This window comes from Nymphaea colorata, chromosome 8 (assembly GCF_008831285.2).
Source record: "Nymphaea colorata isolate Beijing-Zhang1983 chromosome 8, ASM883128v2, whole genome shotgun sequence".
In the NCBI taxonomy this organism is placed as follows: Eukaryota; Viridiplantae; Streptophyta; class Magnoliopsida; order Nymphaeales; family Nymphaeaceae; genus Nymphaea; species Nymphaea colorata.
This window is the reverse complement of record NC_045145.1, coordinates 22,230,570-22,251,867: the sequence shown is the minus strand read 5'-3', so window position 1 is coordinate 22,251,867 and position 21,298 is coordinate 22,230,570. Positions and strand designations below refer to the sequence as shown.

Genomic DNA, 21,298 nt, shown 5'->3' with positions numbered 1-21,298 from the left:
ACTTTGGGCAAGCTGACGATGAAGTCCATGGAGAGGCATTCCCAAGGACGTTCTGGAATAGGAAGAGGCTCCAGGAGACCGGCAGGCTTCTGGTTTGTTCTCTTGTCCTACTGACAGATCAAATATGTTTTCACATATGCTTCAACATCGTCGCGCATCTGTGGCCAGTAGTAGTCACGTTCAAGCAGTGCCAGTGTCCACTCCTGGCCAGGATGGCCATCCCACAACGAGTCATGACACTCCTTCAGCAACTCTCGTCGGAGATTGCCCCATTTAGGCACGAACACTCATCCACCCTTTGCCATCAAAAGTCCATCTTGTAGCCAGAATCGTCGCGTCTTTCCCGCCTCCGTTGTTTCGACCAAGTGCTTGGCCACTGGGTCCTGCTTCATGCCTTCTCGAATCCGCCCGAGAAGAGCACCCTCGAGTTGCGCTTCGGATGATGCTGTCCGGGTAGCTGCCAACTCCGTCTTTCGACTCAGTGCATCGGCTACGACGTTTGTCTTCCCTGCCTTGTATTCCAAGGCAAAATCGAATTCTGCAAGGAATTCCTGCCATCGAGCTTGCTTCAGACTCAACTTCTTTTGAGTTTGGAAGTAGCTTATAGCTACATTATCAGTCTTTACCACGAAGAGGGACCCCAATAAGTAATGCCTCCATGTGCAAAGACAATGAATAATGGCCGTCATTTCCCTTTCATGCAAGGAGTATCGTCGCTCCGCGTCTTTCAGCTTCCGACTCTCATAGGCAACTGGATGACCTTCCTGCATCAACTCCACCAATGGCAAAATCTGATGCATCCGTGTGGACTTCAAATTTCCTTGTGTAGTCGGGCAACCTGAGCACAAGCTCCTGCGTCAGGGCCCTCTTCAACTTGTCGAAGGCATCTTCTTCGAGCTCTTCCCAAGCCCAAGTTCGGTTTTTCTTTAACAAATCAGTGAGAGACGCAGTTATCAAAGAATACCCCTCAATGAATCGTCGATAGTAATTCGCCAAACCGAGAAAAGAACGTAGTTTCGGTACATTGGTTGGCGGTTTCCAGTCTCGAATTGCCCTCACCTTTTCTGTGTCCATTCGCAGCTGACCTTTTTCCACAATGTGACCGAGAAAATTGATTTTCGATTGGCCAAATAGGCACTTCTCGCGCTTCACATAGAGTTCGTTTTCCTCCAATATGTTGAACACTGTTCGCAAGTGTTCCACATGGTCCCTCATGGAGCTGCTGTACACTACAATGTCATCAAGATAGACTACCACGTACTTATCTAAGTACGGATAGAATATCTTATTCATTAGAGTCGAAAAAGTGGCTGGGGCATTCGTCAACCCGAACGGCATTACCAAGAATTCAAAGGCTCGTCGCCATCAACAATCCAAACTTGCCAATATTCTGATCTGAGGTCTAACTTGGAAAACACTTGAGCTTTGCCTAGTTGATCAAACAGATCTGCAATCAAAGATAAGGGGTACTTGTTCTTCACGTTACCTTGTTCAACGCTCGATAATCCACACATAGCCTTTTGGAGCCGTCATGCTTCGCTTGGAATAACACTGGTGCACCAAAAGGAGCTTTGGAAGGTCTGATTATACCTCCAGCTAGCATCTCGTCCAACTGTCGTCGAAGTTCTCTTAATTCTGCAGGGGCCATTCGATATGGTGCCATTGCCGGGGGTTTGGCACCAGGAAGGAGTTCGATGGCATGATCCACCTCACGTCGAGGTGGCAGCCGTCTAGGGAGCTCCGCAGGCATTGTTCCTGTGAATTCCGTTAAGACAGGTGCAAGCGCCTCTGGGACCAAACCAGGGGAGTCATTAGTCACTTCCCTGATTGCCACCAAGTACGTCTCTTTGCGGTGCTTGAGGCCTTTCTTCAACTGAAGGGCAGATATCATTGCGGCTTTGCCCTTATCCCTCTTTATCGACTTTACTCGAACCATACAAGGGGACTTCTCATCCATGATACTGATACTGTGTAGGTGCGGCATTGGGACAATTTTCGCAGTACTGAGGAGCTCCATGCTTAGGATCATCTGGAAATCATCCATCGGGACCACCGAGAAGTTGGCCATTCCTGACCAACCCTCAATCTTCACAACCGCATCCCGGGCCACTCCGTGGATGGGTTTGGCCTCTGAGTTCACCGCCTTCATGTGTAACTCTCCCCTCTCAAGGGTTAGGCCTAGTCTCTTCGCCTCTTCAACTGAGACAAAGTTATGTGTGGCTCCCGTGTCTACCATAGCCAGGGTAAACCTTCCATTTACCAGGATTTCCAAGTACATAAGATCGTTAGAAGGTGTCGCTGTCACCTTCACTTTTTCCTTCCTTTTTATGGTGTTCAGAAGTTGAAGTGCACCGACCTTTGGTCCTTCCCCTTTTTCACCTTGTACCGCATTAGCAGATTGCCTTGAAGAGCTTGCTTGATTGTCCCTGTTTCCACGCTTTGGACATTGCCTTCCTAAGTGATTGTCATCACAAAACCAACATTTCAACACTCTATTCTGAGAGTTGTCGTTTCTGCGAAAGAAAGTTCTTCTTTCGACTTGGCGCTGAGTTGATGGTTCATCTTTCTGTTCCCTTCGATCATCTTTCTTTCCTCCATGGTCAGGCTTCCTCGACGGCTTGAAGGCGTTAGTGTAGCTCTTGCGTTGAGTATCAACCAAACGTTCTGCTACCACATAAGCATCCTCCAAGGTCTCTGGATTACTCCTTTCCACTTCGGACTGTGCCCACAACTGAAGTTCCAAAATAAACCAGTTCAATTTATCTTGTTCTTGCATATCTGGCACATCTAACATCAGCCTTTGATAGGCCCTCACGTAATCTCGCAAGGATCCGGTATGTTTCAATTCACCAACCATCCGATAGGCATGGCGTGTCGCGTAAGTTCTTAACTCTCGTTGAAAATCATCGAAAGTGTCTATTGTGCAGATCCCCTTTTGAATGTTGAACCTTTTCCTTCTCCACCATGCCACAGCATCGCCCTCTAGCAACATAGCCGCAGTCTTGACTTGAAGGTTGTCCCCCATAACGTCTTGCAAGTCCAGGTAATACTCCACTTGGAATAAAAAGTTGTCGATCACTCGACTATCCCGAGTTCCATTGTATTTAGCTGGTCTCTGAACGTCGACCCTCGCTGGCCGATCGTCACCTCCACCTACAGAGATTTGTCGCTGTAGTGTGCGGTTCTTTACCTGAAGTTCCTTGACTTCAGCCTGTAACGCGGTCACTGTGTCAGTCAGTGCCCGATTCATGGCCACTAGGTCGGCCATTTGTTCCCGAAGTACCTTCATCTCGTCCTTCATTTTCCCGAAGGACCCAGCTGCATTACCCAACGCTTCTTCATGAGTAGTTACGTCAGTAGCCAGCTTGTTCACCATCTCGATCAGGTCTTCCTGACCCTGGGATGTACCCATCTCGTCAGAATGGGCTACCCCCTTGCCATTGGCACTTCGTAGATTGTATTGAATCGCCAGGGCTTCTTCCTCTTCGATCAGCGATCGTCGGAGGTCTCTTTCGATCAACAATCGCTATCCAACCGGTTCCCCAGATTGTCGAACCTGGCGCTGATACCAGTTGTCACGGACTGACAACTTCGGCCCGTGCGGCACGGCAAAAACCTGATTGCCGCAAGCCTTCGAACCACCGAACGGGGCGCAAAAGTAGTTTGAGAAAACAAGTGTATAAAGAATGTTTGCGAATAAAGAAATCTCGCAATGTATTCGCTTAGAAAATTAGTACATCACGAGAAAGATAAGTAAGGAGAATGATCTCAACTTTACTTATGTAGGATGGCTGAGGCCTCTTACAGGATTCCCATGTCGACCACCCAAAACAAGAAATCCCAATACTTGACATTTAGACCAGTGGGAGGGTACTCCCTTACAAGTAAACATGCATAAGCAAATGACTCAACATAAGCAAAGGAAGCACAATGCAAAACAAAGCAAAGGACTGTACAGACTCCCAGACAAAGGGGAACAATGATTGTGTATATATATAAATATACACAATAAGTTCGTCAATTGATACTAGGATTTGATTATGAGTGTGTATATATGTATATATATACACAATAAGTTGGTCATTTACATACCTTTCTTTTCCTTTCATCTTTTTTTTTCTTTTTTTCTTTTGCCCTTCTATTCAAACATTCAAACATAATGTCAGCCCCATCCAAATAATTAAGACAACTTATGCTGGAGCTGCCGACACCAGTTGGGTTGCTCGATGGTGTAGTTGGAAATTAATTTCGAGGATCCATCAGTCACGTGGACTGTAATATAATGGTTGATCCTTTTCCTACTCCTCCTTCCAAGCGCGGGATAACTCCAAGGAGTTGTGGGTTTTTTTTACCAATCGGGGCCCTCCTTGTCAGAAGCGCCTGCCTAAGACGCCCTGCGAGTGGGACAAGATGTTCCATGACAGCAGAAATAAATGACCCAAAGCTACAGTTGGGATCCTTCACACTTTCGAGACGTTTTATTTTACGTATATATTGCAGGTCACTTACATAAGTAACTTTCACGTATTGAGCATTTGTATTATACCATGTTAATAGGTTTAATCAACCACATGGGCTCTTTGCTAAATGCAACTCTAGTGGACCTTAGGCAACCACTTAGGCGGCATCCATTCAAGAGACCATTAATGGCTTTGGCTATCTATAACATGCGCTAGCTGCTTATAGTGACACTATCGACTTTACATAGCACCTCGCAAAAGCATTTGTACAAGCATTTAACTTGTTCAATGTTTTGGGTAATATTCGAACCAACGACTGCTGCTGTCTTTACTGAACCTGCCCTATTTTGCCGGTTGTACAAAAATTTACAAATCGTTGTTTACGACAGGGTGTTGGTGCCAGTTCATACTGTAGTAACAGATTTTGCTAGTTTTATCAACATTTTATGGGTTTCTCGGTGAAACTTTAAATCTTTGATAATCCAAAAAACATTCACTAGCTAGCTGGCAATTTTCATATTTTAGCCGTCCAATGACTATCTAGCAACTTACAACATATTATCAGTCACATTTTATGCTTTTACTTTTTATCTTTCTTAAAAGGAAGCAACTTAATAAAAAAGTTATAGCCCGAATAACATTGCATAAAGGGTTCACACTACTAAGCAAAACTCATAAGGTATGTCGTTTATGTATCAGAATTAGAACGTTAAGCAAGAAATAAGTACTTTTAACAGGTTTCGAGTCCTCAGCAAGCTCTTAAAGATAGCTTTCTACAATTAAGGCAGCTTATGCGTCACCTTAAGGGGAAAATGGCAATAAGTTACGGCTCCTACTACCGTGACACACTCATATTTAGCTCTTATTTGGGCAATGTTGCATTAAATGTGCACATGGGGAGCATTATATGAAATAAATTCCACCACACAGTGGAAAAGTTCACTAGGACCCAACAGGTTTGATTGGCTGTAGCTAGAGCAGCTGGCGATTGGCCAGTAGAAGCTAAGGGTAGATGACCCTTATGACACATACATTAAATCTTCAACTCAAATCAACAGGACAATGACCTCCAGGAATCTAACATTCTTAGAGCATGGATTCACCATTAGAGTTTGAATAACTTGAACAATTTTTCTTTATGTATGGGTGAGCCCTTTTCTGGGGTGCTAGCCATGGTGTTTCAGTCCAAGTGTGGCTTCCTGGATAATTAATTTGAGGTAGCTCCAGTAGTTGTGTACATAGGCTTCTACCAAACCATATTGCTATTGTTAGGGGTAACTTGAGGCCTTCTAGTTTTGTAGCTAACTCATATATACAATATATTAGATGATCTTTTATCTTCTGACTAACTAAAAGATTGTATGTATGTGCTCTCCCTAAATTTTTAGCTTCTTAAATCAAACTTGATCGAGGCATCACAGGACACCACATGATCAGAAGGAAACTTGGCATGCTCGTATCTTTTCAAATGATATGAATTCACAACTAATATTTGACTTCAAAAAATAATATTATGATACATTTACAAACCATCAATTAAACTAACTAATCAAATAGCTTGTAATCAGTTTAGGTAATTCTCATAGTCGTCAAGGGGACATAATCTGCTGTTGTCATCCCGTAAAAGTTGCATCGATCAATTGAAAAAAAAAAAAAAAAGATTAAAAGCAAAACTGTGGGAAACTGAAGATGCCCTTCCAAACTGAGTACCCACGATATTCTGTTGAGAGAGAGTGATGGCAGCGACTCCTGTGAAGTATGCAGAGGGGAGATGTACCGACAGTATCTAATTCGATCATATTATTTTAGAAACCAAAAATTACGATAATTTTTATGCAGATGGCAGCCATTCATTTTTTACATTTATCAATCATGCATGGAGGCAGTCAGGTTCAAGCTTGGCTCGAACATATTTTTTTTACACCGGTAAATCATGCATGTAGGCGGTCAGCTTCAAGTTTCGCTCCAACAACACTGTGAAGAAGGAAGGCCACACAAGTGGCCATGTGTAAAATAGGATTGATCCTTTATTAGGTTTTCTTCAAGAACATGGTAGAGAAGAGAAAATTTTAATTGTTACTTATCATGAGGTAATTATTTTTTTGTCAAAAGCATATACATTTTTAAAATAGTATTAGAATGTGAAATATCTCAATAGCTGCAAGTTTGAGACCTACAATAATTCAAAATTTTATTTTCTTTTCACGGTGTGGATAGAAGTTAACATGTACACAGTGTCCTGTAAAACCATTTGTACAAGCAACTTATTCAGTATTTTAGGTATATGTGAACCAACAAATGTAGCTGTATTTACTGAATTCAGCCCGATATTGCGGGATATACAAAAATATAGTGACAATTCATAATGTAGTGACAGTTTTTGCTAGTTTCAGCAAGAACTTATGGCTTTTTCAGCAGTGAAATATTCACTCACTGGCTGGCTGACAAATTTCAATTTTTATATATTAGTCATCCAATAGCAACGACAACACATTATCAATCACATTTTATGCTTTTACCAATTACAATCAGGGAACTTTTCTTAACACCCTCCCCCCCCCCCCCCCCCCCCCAACTATGGAATCATTCAAGTTATAAAGAGTGAAGTGGCATTAGTAAGTCATCAGTCAAGGTTATTGAAAACTTGTAAAAGGATAAAAAGTTGTATCCTGACAGTGTACATAAAGGGTTCTCACTGGCAAGTGTACTCATATGGTGTGTCAGTTTATGCATTAGAGTTGAATATCCCACAACAAGTTAATAACTTTAAATGGTTTTGTTTCTGAACAATTTTCTTTTTGTACATGTTGGGGGCCTTACGCTTTTCCATCATGGATAAGATTCATTAATCAAGTTGGCTTCAGTTATGTAGGTGAGCTTATGCCAGACCACATGTCCGTTAATATTCTAGAAATAACTTTACTCCTGTTAGTTATAAAGAATCAAATTAGGTGGTATTAATAGGTCATTGGCCAAAGTTAAATGTAGAAATTCATATGAATTTGAAAATAAATGACATAAAAGGAAGCAACTTAATAAATAAGTTATGTCCTTAGCAACATTGCATATGGGGTTCACACTACCCAAAAACATTCATAAGGTTTGTCGTTTATGTATCAGAGTCAGAATGTCAAGCAAGAAATAAGTACTTTTAACTGCGTTGAGTCATAAGCAAACACATGAAGCTAGCTTTGTACAAAGGCAACTTATGCTCACCTTCAGCAGGAAATGGCAATAAGTTATGACTCCTACCACCATGAGACACTCACATCCATCTCTTATTTTGGGCAATGTTGCATTAAATGTGCACATGGGGAGCATCATATGGAATAAATTCCACCACCCAGGGGAAAAATTCACTAGGACCCAACAGGTTTGATTGGCAGTAGCTAAATCAGTTGGCCATTAGAAGCTAAAGGTAGTTGGTCCTCATGACAGATACATAGATTAAAACCATCCACACAAGTCAATAGTTCTCAATACTATCAGAACAGCGACCTCCAGGCATAGCATGAGTTCACAATTAGAGAGAATAACTCAAGCTTGAACAATTTTTTCTTTATGTATGGGTGAGCCCTTGGCAGGATTGCTAGTGATGATGTTTTGCACCAGAACACAAAGTTGTCTAAAAAAAAGACGGTTACCACAAAACTTTTACTAACGCTTTTAAATGAATCGTTACCAATGCATGTCACGCGTCGTTAAAGACTTCCCTTACAGTAACTCAGCCCGAGCCCTTTCTTTCATTTCTTCTTCTTCCCTATTTCCCTTTCTCCTTCCTCTTCTTTGCACCGGAGTTTACAAAAGTTTTTGGGCAATTGTACGTGTTCATCATTTTTTGACGTCTAAATGATAAAAAAGTATGTTGCTCAAACTTAAAATTAAGTTTTTCTATTTGTGCATGATTTTAGGTAATCATATTGTTTTACGATAATGATTTTAGGATTTTTGCTCAAGTTTTTTTTTTGTGTGTTTTCACATTCCAGTATTCTTCTCCAAGTGGAAAAGACAGTATGGGCACTTCAATTATGATTGTTGTATGTATGTATACACAACAAGTTCGTCAATTGACACTAGATAGCACTAGGTCACTTCAGTTACATATTGTATATTTTGTATTATTGGTATACCATGTTAATAGGTTGGGTCACTCACTCAATTAAAATCCTAAAAAGGTTAGCATCAAGGTGTCACTCAATTACAAGATTTGATAAAGGTTTGGCGTCCATAGAAAACCTACTCTAAAATTACTGGGCATGATAATAGATGCAATCAATTATGCGCAAGCAGTAACAAAAGTCAAATCAATGCTCTAATCATCGAATCACCCATTTGCATTTGCAGGCCCCTCAATTAATAACATTAAAGAAGGGACCATGAGCTGGGCCCTCAAGTCGAGGGCAGCCCATTATTGTAAGGTTGACTGCAAGCAGTCAGCTAGCAGGCCATTAATTGTCACTCTTCCAAAAAAAAAAAAGAAGGATTGCATGCCACTTAGTAGCAGGCCACTTAGCAATCAATAGCATGTATTACGATAGGCGCTTTTCATTCAACCATAAAAAATAAAATAAAAGAAAGGGCCTGCAAGGCCCCTTTGCTTGGAAAAAGAAGGGCAAGGTACAGGCCTTTCATTGGCTCACTCATGCAGTATGCAGCTGGGGGATTTTCAACTTTGTCTAATTCATTTATCCTACTTTTGTACCAACAATATTTAATTAGATCATATTATTTTAGAAACCAAAAATTATGATATTCATCTTATTACAACCATCTTTACACTTATCAATCATGCATGGAGGCGCTCAGGTTCTAAGTTTGGCTCGAACATCATTTTTTACACTGATAAATGGCTGCTCCCGCTTCTACTAAATGCATGCATAATTGGTCATACAGCATTAATGGCTGCTCCCACTTCTACTAAATGCATGCATGCGTAGAAGTGGGAGCTGCCATTAATACTATGATTGACGCCTCCCGCAAATTAATTTCCAACTACACCATGGAGCAACCCAGCTGGTGTGGGCAGTTCCAGCGTAATTTGCCCTAATAACATGTAGCTAAGGTGATTGATGAGGCTCTCATGGAGCAGGGTAAGCTGCTGAATCAACTTGAACTTTTGTTTTAATTCCTATGGCAGTGAGGTTGTTGGCTTTCTTTTGGCTGCAATGGGGATGCTACATTTTGGTATTGAATGGTTCTTCTATGATTGTTTTTCATAACCTAGTTGCTGCATCCTTCACATTAGCTTGTGAAGCGTCCATTCATTACTTCAGAGTCCTATGTAAAACTGTGTTTTAGAAGTGCATTTTGTGGGTCGACAAAAGAAAAAATTAACAAATCTTCACCGACAGACGAAATTGCGTCCATAAATATATCACCCATGTCCACCTTTATATCGATCAAATGGTTTGTCAACGTCCACATGTGGGTAAAAGTTTTACCCACCCCCACCACGTGTTGATAAAAGTTTTACCAATGTCTACCACATGTCAGTAAAAGTTTTATTAGACGTCTGTAATAATTTTATTTACCTATGCACAAGATGCGTCCATGTACTAGAATGTCGATGATAGTTTTCTCCGACATTATCTTTACCGTCGATGATTAATATAAGGTAGCGCCAATGGTTGTGTAAGTAGGCTTTTGCCACACCATATCCCTGTCGTTAGGACTAATTTGAGGCCCTCTAGTTTTGTAGCTAATTTCTTGATCCATATCAATGAAGTCTGCAACTAAGGCAACACTAGGATAAGGTTCCAAACTCAGCTGCGTTGGTCAATTGGACAATTTATTTCCAGAATGCAGTTTTTGTGACACTAGGCACGATAGCGTAAATAAAGTGTTGGCAACCATCGACACCTGTAGTGGACGTTAGTATATGTCGATTAACTCTGACCTTTTGCACCTCACATCAATATATGTTCACCTAGTATTTTCACTTAACTTTTTTTTTTTTGAGCGTCGCTAAAAAACGCTTAGTTTTTTTCACTTAACTTTTTTTTTTTTTTTTTTTGAGCGTCGCTAAAAAAAGCTTACTTTTTTTCTTCTGGTGATATCTGCGAGAAATTAGTGACCAGCCCTTTGGACCGAGACTGACAGCGATATATACCACTGTGAGCGCCCACCGCGCTTGAGTATTTGGGTAGCTTGGATGTGATCCATTAATCAAGTAACTTGTGATATGCGAGAAATTAGTGACCAGCCCTTATTTTTCACTTCTATTCAGTTAAAAGTTTGTATATATGTGCTCTTCTTAAAACTTTAGCTCCTTAAATCAACTTGATCAAGGAATCATAAGGCAGCATGTGATCATAAGGAAACTTGGCATGCTTGTACCTTTATAAATATTATGAACTCACAACTAGACTTCAAAAATAAATTTTATGGCACATTAATAAACCATCAATTAAACTAACTAATCAAATAACTTGTAATCAGTTCACATAATATATATATATATATATATATATATATATAATTAGAATACCATTTGTTTTTTTCCGTCTCGTCAAATCACAAGTTAGAAACGGAGGGAAGTATGGACCCAGAAGCCAGACTGTCTGTCCAAGTAGCTCCGTATGGTCATAATCACCATCAATGCTTTGGCCACGAATTCTGCTACTTTTCCCTTGGTATTTTCTGCCTTTGCCATCTCGTAAAAACTGTATTCATTTGAAAAAAATTTCTTTAAAAGCTGAAGACGCCCTTCCAAACTGAGTGTCGTACGATATTCTGTTGAGAAAGAGAAGAGAAGGAGAGGAAATGGCGGAGATTGCTGTGAAGTTCCTGCTGGAGAGGCTGGGTACCTACCTCGTGAAAGAAGCGGAGTTGCTTGGAGGGATTCGCGAAGAAATTGATGAGCTAAGGCTGGAACTGGAAAGCATCCAAGCATTTCTGAAAGATGCTGACAGAAAACGACATGGAAACGAGGGAATCAAAATATGGGTCAACCAAGTAAGACGTGTTGCTTATGATATCGAAGACGCTATTGATGAGTTTTTACTTCGCTTTGGAACGAGACATGCAGGACATGGTGGAATCAAGAACTTCCTTGGCATTCTGTCCAGCGCTATGACTCAATTACTTCCAAGACATAACCTTGCAACCGATGTACAAAAGATCAAGAGGAAAATCGCTGCGCTCTCAGAAAGAAGGCGCACGTACCACATACAAATCCTTCATGAAGATACGAGTTCGGACTCGACCATTCGGCAATGGCAAGATTATGCAGAAGCAAACTTCCTCGAGGAAGCAGAAGTCGTGGGAATTGAAAAGGATGTAAAGCTCTTGCTCAATGAGCTTGTGGGAGGAGTGACAGGTAACAATAAAAAAATTTACATTTCAGTAGTTGGGATGGGTGGGTTAGGAAAGACAACACTTGCAAGAAAGGTTTATAACGAACCAAAAGTGAAGGAACATTTCAATTGCTCTGCATGGGTATCAGTTTCGCAATCTTTTAATACCAAAACTTTACTAAAGTTCATGCTAATAAAATTTGGAGGAATAAGGGAACCGAGTTCCTCAAAGGAAGCAGAAGAAAGCTTGCTTCCTTCCAGAGAGGAGATAGAGCAAATGAATGAGGTTGATCTGGGAAGACAAATTCACAGCTACCTTCAAGGAAAAAAAATTATACTCGTGTTGGATGACGTGTGGGATAAGCGAGTTTGCATCAATATCAATTCAGCATTGCCAGAGAATAACAATGGAAGCGCAATCATGATCACAACTCGTACAGAGGGTGTCACTTCTGAATTAGAAACAATTAAAAGCGTAAACTTCACCCGTCATGAACTGAAAACTTTTCCTGATGATGTAGCAATGTCGTTACTTTGCCGAAAGGCATTTCTAGGAAGTACTGCTATTATGCCTCCGGAATTTCAGGAAGTGGGTAAGAGTATGCTGCAAAAGTGCGGCGGCCTCCCACTTGCAATCGCAACAGTGGGAGGTATACTGTGTAAGAAGAGGGCTGTGCCAAAGTGGGAGAAGGTAAATCAAAACTTACGCTGGAAGTTGGGTAGTTATGAATGCTCAACTTCCGGGGGTAGCATAACAAGCATTCTAAAGATGAGCTATGATGAGCTGCCCTTACATCTTAAACCATGCTTCCTTTATTGTGGTTTATTTCCTGAGGACCATTTGATCAAAAGAAACAAATTGATCAGGCTTTGGATTGCAGAAGGATTCATAGAAGAAAGAAGAGGCACGACAATCGAGGAGGTAGGAGAGGATTACATTCTACAATTAATCGACAAGAGCATGCTTCAAATCGCAGAGACTAGCATGGATGGTCGAGTGAAATCATGCAGGATTCATGATCTTATGCGTGATCTTGCCATTTCCATATCACGTGATGAGGAGTTCTCATTTATACTTGATATGCAGGTGAGAAGAGCGAATGTCGTCAGCCCCCGTCGGATGTCTGTCATTAGAGAGAATAAGACGATTGAAGATGACGACAAGAGCGTACTATCAAGCGCAGTTGGCAATATTCAACTCCTCCGTTCTCTTCTTTTTTTTCGTGTGGATTACGTCAGGACACCTAACCTGGCTTCATATTCAGGCCAATTTATGTTACTGAGGGTATTGGATTTAGGTGGTGCTGAAATAAAGAAACTGCCGAAGCAGATAGGACAACTACTCCATTTGAGGTACCTGTGCTTTCGTACCCAAAGGAATCACAGGTCAAAACTTCCTAGATCAATTGGGAGCCTTCAAAATTTAGAAACTTTAGATTTCAGACACTCTGGCGTTCTTATGCTACCCAATGAGATCATTAGGCTGAGAAACTTGCGCCATTTATGCATGGCTTCATGCTGTCCCGAAATGCCAAAGGGCGTGGGCAATTTAAGATGCCTACAAACATTAACTGGTTTGAATGGTTCAAGAAAAGGAATTGCCGCAGAGATTAGGCAATTGAAGGAGTTGAGGAGGTTGGAAATATGGGATGTCAAGGAAGAAGATGCTGAAGATCTTTACGCATCCATCAACAGCATGAGGCACCTTTTTAGGCTGGGGATTTGGTACGACAATTATGCTAGTGATTTCCCATTTGGCAGAAGGTTGCTCGAAAGACCGCCACCTCGCCTGCGAGTCCTCGAGTTGCACCGATTGTCGGAGTTGCCTGATACCCTTGGTTCCTTCCATAACCTTAGCAAATTGATCTTAGTTGGTGGGCCCTTAAGGGAAGACCCTTTTCCACTCCTGGAATCACTTCCTTGTCTATCAGACCTTCGGCTTTATCGTTTAGACAACGTTGAGGGGTTAAAATGTGGTCCTTTGGGGTTTCCTAAGCTTCGAAGTCTCCAGCTTGTCGATCTAAGAAGTCTGAGAACCGTGAGATTCTTGGAAGGCAGCATGCCGAGTCTGAAGCAGCTAAGGATACACGGTTGTCGTCGGCAGTTGATGCCTCACGGCATCCAACGCCTCAAACTCGAAGTGCTTTCAATTAAATAGAAGAAGACTTTGTGCGCGAAAATTTGTGCACCGCGCATATAATCATATGTAAGTAGAGGAGAAAGATCAAATGCCCTCTTTTAGAAAGGTCTTCAAAGATGTGCTTATTTGTTGGCGCCTTAGAATAACAGATGCTGTAAATAGTGTCGTTTTTTGTTGCAAGTATGAGGAACTATCTCGCTCAATCTTTCTTTTTCTCTTCTTGTTTTTATTTTTTGTTTCTACATGCTTTTTCTTGATTTTTTTTTTGTTTGCTATTTTTCTTTTACAGCTTTTTTTTTGTGACACCTTGTCACCGCTTTGTTTTGAACAACGCACCCACGAATACATCGGATGTAACCCTATTTTCGTTTCTCTGTCTGCTGCCACTGTAGGTAAACCATAAATCCCGCATCTGCTACCTTCTTCTAGCCTCTTTTTCTTTTCCGTCAACGGCTGGAGAAAGAGAGAAAACAACAGCCGATGATGAAGGTACAGGCCATCGGTTTTCTCTTCCAACATAAAAAAAAAGAGAAGAATATGAGATTTGTAAATTAAGTGTTGGGTTTCATTTCATTGTTATTTTTGTCTAAAAGACGATATTAGTAAACTAAGTGAAAAAATTTGGTGCCTATTTACTGTCTCAAAAAAATAAGGCAGTGTTTTTCTTGTTGAGTGGTTTTTCTTTTTTTCTTTTTTTAAATAAGGAACCTGAAAATAAATGTCAACCAATACTTGGATCCGACTAACTTCAATTACTTAAACTTAAATCAGCCTGAAAAGATTTATGGTAATAAATATAATGAAACCCAAAAAAAAAGTTTTGCACGATGTAGGATTTTAAATTCCAAAACCACAAATTTTCCTCCAACTGAAATGAAATGAAATCGAAATTCTAAGTTCTAGTTTTTTAAACTAAAAAACAATGTACGTTATTTGTTTAATCATTTTAATTTCTTATAAAAATGAGCATTTTAATTCTAAAATCGTAGATATATCAAACGCCCGAATTTCTGCAAAGTATGAACTTGGGTGCAGCACTTATCGATATGCACGCAAAATGTGGAAATATCGAGGCTGCTGATAGAATAAGGATTGGTCTGCTGAGGTTGGAGTCTGGTCAAGCAGGTTGTCATGTTCTACTTTCTAACGTCTATGCCGCTGCTGGTAAATGGAATGAAGCTCTAAAAATTAGGAATATTACCAAGGAGAAGGGCATAAGAAATAGGAATATTATCAAGGAGAAGGGCATAAGAAAACAATCAGGTTTCAGTAACGTTTGAGATTCATGAAGCCTGCAACTCTGAGCATTTGCATGGTGAGACAAAAGGGTTAGATTTGTAGGAGGAACATGTGAAATCAAGAGAACTCAGTCAAATAATAAGTCTTTCGTTACAGTGAAAATGACTTCAAATAAGATGTTTCCACTTGAATTTTCTCAGATAGATAAAGTTGCAATAATCAATGATGTTAACAAAATATCTCAGCTTTAGTACTTAGTGTATGATCATTTACATTATAATGGTCTGAAATTATTAAAGAACAAGAACATTGTATTAGGTTTACCATATATCACATGTAGTGATGGGATTTGTGAAAGTTGTTTATATGGAAAGCAACATCATATGTCTTTCATAATTGAAAAGACATGAATGGTCAATAAGCCTCTTGAACTAGTCCATGCAGATAATACTCATTCATTGAACAATATAGATATTTTTTGTTGTTTATTGATGTTTTTACTCATATGAATTGGGTATATTTTCTTACTAAAAAATCAGAAGCTTTTGAAAAATTTTAAGAGTTCAAATCTTTAGTAAAAAAGACCTAAATTTGTGTCATAAAGTGTTTGCGCACAGATAGAGAAGGAGAATTTTTATTTATTAATTTGATGATTTTAGAAAAATGATAGAATTTGCATATCAATTGATAGTAAGGAAGATACCACAACAAAATGTTGTTGTTGAGAAAAAGAACAGTGGTAGAAATGACTAGAAGCATACTCAGTGAAACACAACTTCTGCAATGATTTTTGGGTATAAGCAATGACTAATGTAGTTCATAATTTTCACATTTCACCAACTAAAGCAGTACTCAATCGAACACCCTATGAGGCTTGGTGGAAACGCAGACCTAATGTAAGTAATTTATGAGTTTTGAGGTGTATTTCATATGTCTAAATTGATTCAAGCAAGTGTACTAAGTTGGACAAGAAAAGTGAAAATTGTATATTTGTTAGATATTCAGATGTTACGAAAGGTATTAGTTGTATAACCTTAATATCAAAAAACTTATTATTCAGCAATATGTTTTTTATGAAAGCAATGTTTTGGAAATGAGATAACAAACATGAACATTTGATTCCTCAGAATGACTCAAATGAACCAAATGAATTTCGAAAAGATGTATCTAAGCTTCCACCAATATCATTTTCATGGAGAGCTCAAAGAGACCAACATATTAAACCTAATATGGACAGTGATAGTCTTCCAATAAAGGTAAAAAGAGTTGATGATCTTTATATTTGTGTACTTGCATTGACACATGCTCTCCTCTTATCTTATGGATAGGAATAGGACTAACAAAATAAAAAATGATTTCCTTTTTTTGTATCACTTCACTCCTTATTTAGATCCTCGATAAGACACTTATTAAGTCCCAAGTCTCGTGTCAATTGCGATATACCCTCTTAAAATAAATAGAAAAGGGGAAATGCTCATTCATTGGACTAAGGGCAGGAAAGAAGAAAGCGAGCGAAAGCGGATCCACTAATTCCTCAAATCAATACTTCCCAAGAGTATTGGATCAAGGAAGAAGTGATTGTAGGAGTGAAGTGTTGAGTTTATATAATTTGAAGAAGCGAAATGGCAGGGAAAAAACAAGAAAAGAAGTACGTATTTTTAACATTTTCACGTTTCTAGGATTACACAAAGGGATTAGCAAATAAAAGTTCTAATGCCACGACCAGCCAGTAAATTGTTAAAGCTTCCCTAAAAGCCAGACTAAGCAATAAAGTACCTCGTATTTTACCCTCTGCTTCTGGTTGTCTAGCAATACCTTCTACAGCTTGGCCCGCAGCAGTACCTTGACTGACTCGGGATCCAATAGAAGCAAGTCCTACAGCAGTACCTTAAGGGAAGACCCTTTTTCGCTCCTGGAATCACTCCCTTGTCTATCAGACCTTCTGCTTTGTCGTTTAGACAACGTTGAGGGGTTAGAATGTGGTCCTTTGGGGTTTCCTAGGCTTCGAAGGCTCCAGCTCTTCCTTCTAACAAGTATGAAAACCGTGACATTCGTGGAAGGCAGCATGCCGAGTCTGATGCAGCTATGGATAGACAGTTGTGGTCGACAGGTGGTGCTTCACGGCATCCAACACCGCAAACTCGAAGAGCATGTTAACGCACAAACTGCTGATAGTTACAATTGTCCACCGGAGGAAGGAAATTGTGGAGATCATGCCAGTTCAACAAATGAAGAAAATCATGACAAATCAATCAAAAAGGCAACTGTACCCGCTAGATTGGAAGAAATCAATCAAGATTACAAGGCGATTGAAGAAAATCATGAAGATCGTGACAAATCCAGCAAAAAGGCAACTATACTTGTTAAATCTGAAGAAATCAATCAAGATCACAAAGGCAAGAATCTAGGCAAGAAAAGTGGCAATGAATTCTCATTAAAAGAGAAGGAAAGTGGCAACGTCCCTTTATCAAAAGAGAAAGAAAGGATTATAGAAACAAAAAAATCAAGGAAGGATTGTTTGAATCTGTAACAATCTCTTCAACAATCATGTATAACTTCTCTCATTAAGAGAACCTCATGTCCATCGCCTAATTGGTGTGAGAGACAGTGGACGTAGGATTTTACTCCGAACCACTTAAAAATCTTAGTCTTGCATCTTTTCTTTCATGGTATCAGAGCCAGGTTCGTGAGGATTATCGTCTTTTCCATGGCTTCCAGTGCATCCTCTTCGACCGGAGCATCTCCTTCGCTTATCATGGCAGCTAAGTATCCATATCCTTCCAACGTTAATGTTGCAAATTTTGTCTCTATCAAACTCTCTCACAAGAATTACTTGCTTTGGAAGACCCAAATGCTTGGACTCATTGAAAGCCAAGACATGATGGGATTTATAGAAGGACAAATCTCCAAACCGACCTCCACCATTGAAATTGTTGAAAATGGTGAAGCCCGTTCTATCCCAAATCCAGAATTTCTTGCCTGGAAAAAATCAGACCAACTCCTTAGAGGGTGGATCACTGGATCACTCTCTGAAGAAGTGCTCGGTCTTGTGGTCGGACTCCAAACTTCTTCCGAAGTCTGGACAGCTCTTTTAAAGGTCTTTGCTAGAGAATCCAAAGACCAAGAATTTTTGTTAAACAGAAAATTACTGACGTTTCAAAAGCAAGAAAAACTGTTACTGAGTATGTAACAGGTTTCAAAACCATATGTGATGAATTGGCAGCCATTGGGAAACCTCTGTTAGATCAAGACAAAGTTTATTGGCTCATAAATGGGCTTGGATCATGTTATGAATCGTTTATGACGTCGATACTTCGGCCTCCTATTCCTGCATATATTGATTTTGTCTCTCTGCTTGAGAGCCATGACAACATGAAAAACATCCATGGGTTTCAACTTAATCCAAATGCTGCGTTCATAAGCCAGCAAGTTCCAGCTCAACCCTCCTACTCTCACAACTACAGAGGACGTGCTCAGTATACCAGGAAAAACTGCAACCCTCGCTTCAACTCGCGAGGATGTGGTTTTCCACCTGCTTCTCAATCTCATCCCACCAATACTTCAGCCAATGCCGATCGAAGTACCACTCAGCCTTCAGTTAAAGCAGCGTGTCAAATTTGTGGACTGAGCAATCACACGGCATTCAAATGCTACCACAGATTCAATCAGGCGTATCAACCCAAAGATCTTCCACAAATTTTTTCCACTGTTCAAGCTGTCGATCCTAATAATGCAAACTGGTATCCGGACACTGGCGCAACTTCTCATGTTACTGATGATCCAGGTACTCTCAAACATCTCATTAAATATCATGGAACTGATTCAGTTATGGTTGAAAACAGGTAGCATTTACCAATCACTCATATTGGTTCTACTAATCTTGATCTTGGAAATACGACTCTTCCTCTTGATAATGTGTTGGTTGTTCCTCCTATAAAGAAAAATCTTATTTCCATGAGTCAGCTTACATCATCTATGCCCTATGTCTTTGAGATCATCTATGCCCTATGTCTTTGAGTTTACATCTGATTCTTTTGTGATTAAGGACAAGGAAACCAATCAGACGATTGCCAAGGGAGCTAGAAAGGGAGATTTGTATGCACTCAAGACCAGACCAAAGGCAGTATTTTTTTCTGATCGTTTCAGGACAACAACTTCAGAGATTTGGCATAGTTGACTCGGGCATCCATCAGCTAAGATCATTGACTTTTTGTCATCCAAGGGTAGAATAAATTTAGCAGCAAAAATGTCTATGTTTTCTATTTGTCAAAGTTGTCAATTGGGCAAAGCAACACGCTTCCCGTTTCTTCCATTAGATGATGAATATTATGAACCCTTTGAAAAAATTCATTGTGATCTTTGGGGACCAGCACCGGTTGATTCATGTCAAAAGTTTCGATATTATGTGCTCTTTGTTGATCATCATTCTCGCTACTCTTGGATCTACCCATTAAAATCTAAGTCTGATTTTTTGGCAAAGTTTATGGAGTTTCATAAGATGGTGAGTACGCAATTTGGAAGACCTGTTAAAAATTTTCAAAGTGATGAAGGTGGTGAATTTAATAGCAATGCTTTTCTCTCTTATCTAAGAGAATGTGGAATCAAACATCTCAAGGCCTGTCCAAAAACACCTGAACAGAATGGGTTGGTGGAACGAAAACACACGTCAGTTACTAAACTTGGATTAACTCTACTGTTTCATAGTAATGTTTCAGCAAAACATTGGGTGGAAGCCTTTACTACTACTGTGTGGCTCATAAATCGGTTGCCGATGTCCACGCTCCAAATGCTAAGTCCATATGAAAGCTTATTTCATAAACCTCCTGACTATTGTTGCCTAAGGACTTTTGGGTGTAGATGTTTTCCCTACATCAAGAGATACAACAAACACAAATTTGAACCCAAATCCTTACCATGTGTCTTCATAGGATATAGTGACCAACACAAAGGTTATCGCTGCCTTTATCCCTTGACAAATCGGGTATATATTTCAAGACACGTAGTGTTTGATGAAAAATGTTTTCCCTTCAATCAAAGTTTGGCTAGCACACAATTGAATTACAATTTTGCTCATGATCTAGAGTCCTTCTCTCCAGTCGCTATTCAACCTAATCAGCCTGCTCTCATTGAAGTGAACCCTCATGATGTTGTCAGACTTCACAATAGTGAACCAGAACCTTCCCTTTGTACTTCTACTCTACCATCACTAGCCATTTCTCCCTTACCTCCGTCACCACCAGAGTTGCCGGTCCTTACTTCACCATCGCCACCTAGCCCGCCACCTCTTCCTTCACCATCGCCACCTAGTTCTCCTTCTCCAATCCCATCTAATGCCTTACCCAATACCATGACCAGACCGTCTCACCCTATGGTCACATGTTCTCAACATGGTATTGTCAAACCCAATCCCAAATACATATTAACTACCCTCGCTCCCGCTGAACCTAAACATTTCTCCATTGCTCTTAAACATCTCGGCTGGAGGCGTGCTATGGAAGATGAAATGGCAGCTTTGATTGCAAATGATACTTGGACCTTGGTACCTCGTGATCCCTCCATGCATATTATTGGCAACCGATGGGTTTACAAAACCAAATTGCATAGACACAGACTTAAGGCAAGGCTGGTGGCCCAGGGCTATACTCAAATTGAAGGCGTAGATTTTCTTGAAACCTTCTCACCAGTTGTTAAACCAGCAACTATTCGGATCATTCTTTCTGTGCCTCTTAAACAACTTGATGTCAAAAATGTATTTTTGGATGGATATTTGACTGAAACTGTTTTTATTGAGCAGCCTCCAGATTTTCAAGATGTTCGGTTTCCTCACCATGTTTGCAAATTGAATTGTGCTCTATATGGTCTCAAACAGGCCCCACGAGCTTGGTATGGTCGCTTTGCTCAATTTTTATTCTCTCACAATTTTCAAGCCAGCTCTGCAGATCCTTCGTTATTTGTGAGACTCCAACAATCGACTGTAACCATTCTTCTCTTATATATGGATGATATCATTCTCACTAGCAACAGTCCAACTTTTCTTGCATCCTTTCAAAATGAAGTATCTCGTACTTTTGCGATGACTGATCTTGGGGACTTACATTACTTCTTAGGCATTCAAGTCTAACACACTGCTTTCAGCCTGTTTCTCAATCAGCAACGCTATGCTA

General features: G+C 40.1%; 1 protein-coding gene across 1 annotated transcript; it reads left to right on the top strand.

Annotated features, from left to right (window-relative positions):
• Positions 1 to 11,190: 11,190 nt before the first annotated feature.
• On the top strand, positions 11,191 to 14,088 carry LOC116258537 (putative disease resistance RPP13-like protein 3). Its single transcript, XM_031635712.2, has one exon. The coding sequence runs from the start codon at positions 11,223 to 11,225 to the stop codon at positions 13,911 to 13,913; it is 2,691 nt and encodes an 896-aa protein (XP_031491572.1). The 5' UTR covers positions 11,191 to 11,222; the 3' UTR covers positions 13,914 to 14,088.
• Positions 14,089 to 21,298: the final 7,210 nt, after the last annotated feature.

What these genes read in the sequence shown, in the direction of transcription:
- LOC116258537 (XM_031635712.2), top strand. Translation starts at nt 11,223, where the DNA reads ATGGCGGAGATTGCTGTGAAGTTCCTGCTGGAGAGGCTGGGTACCTAC.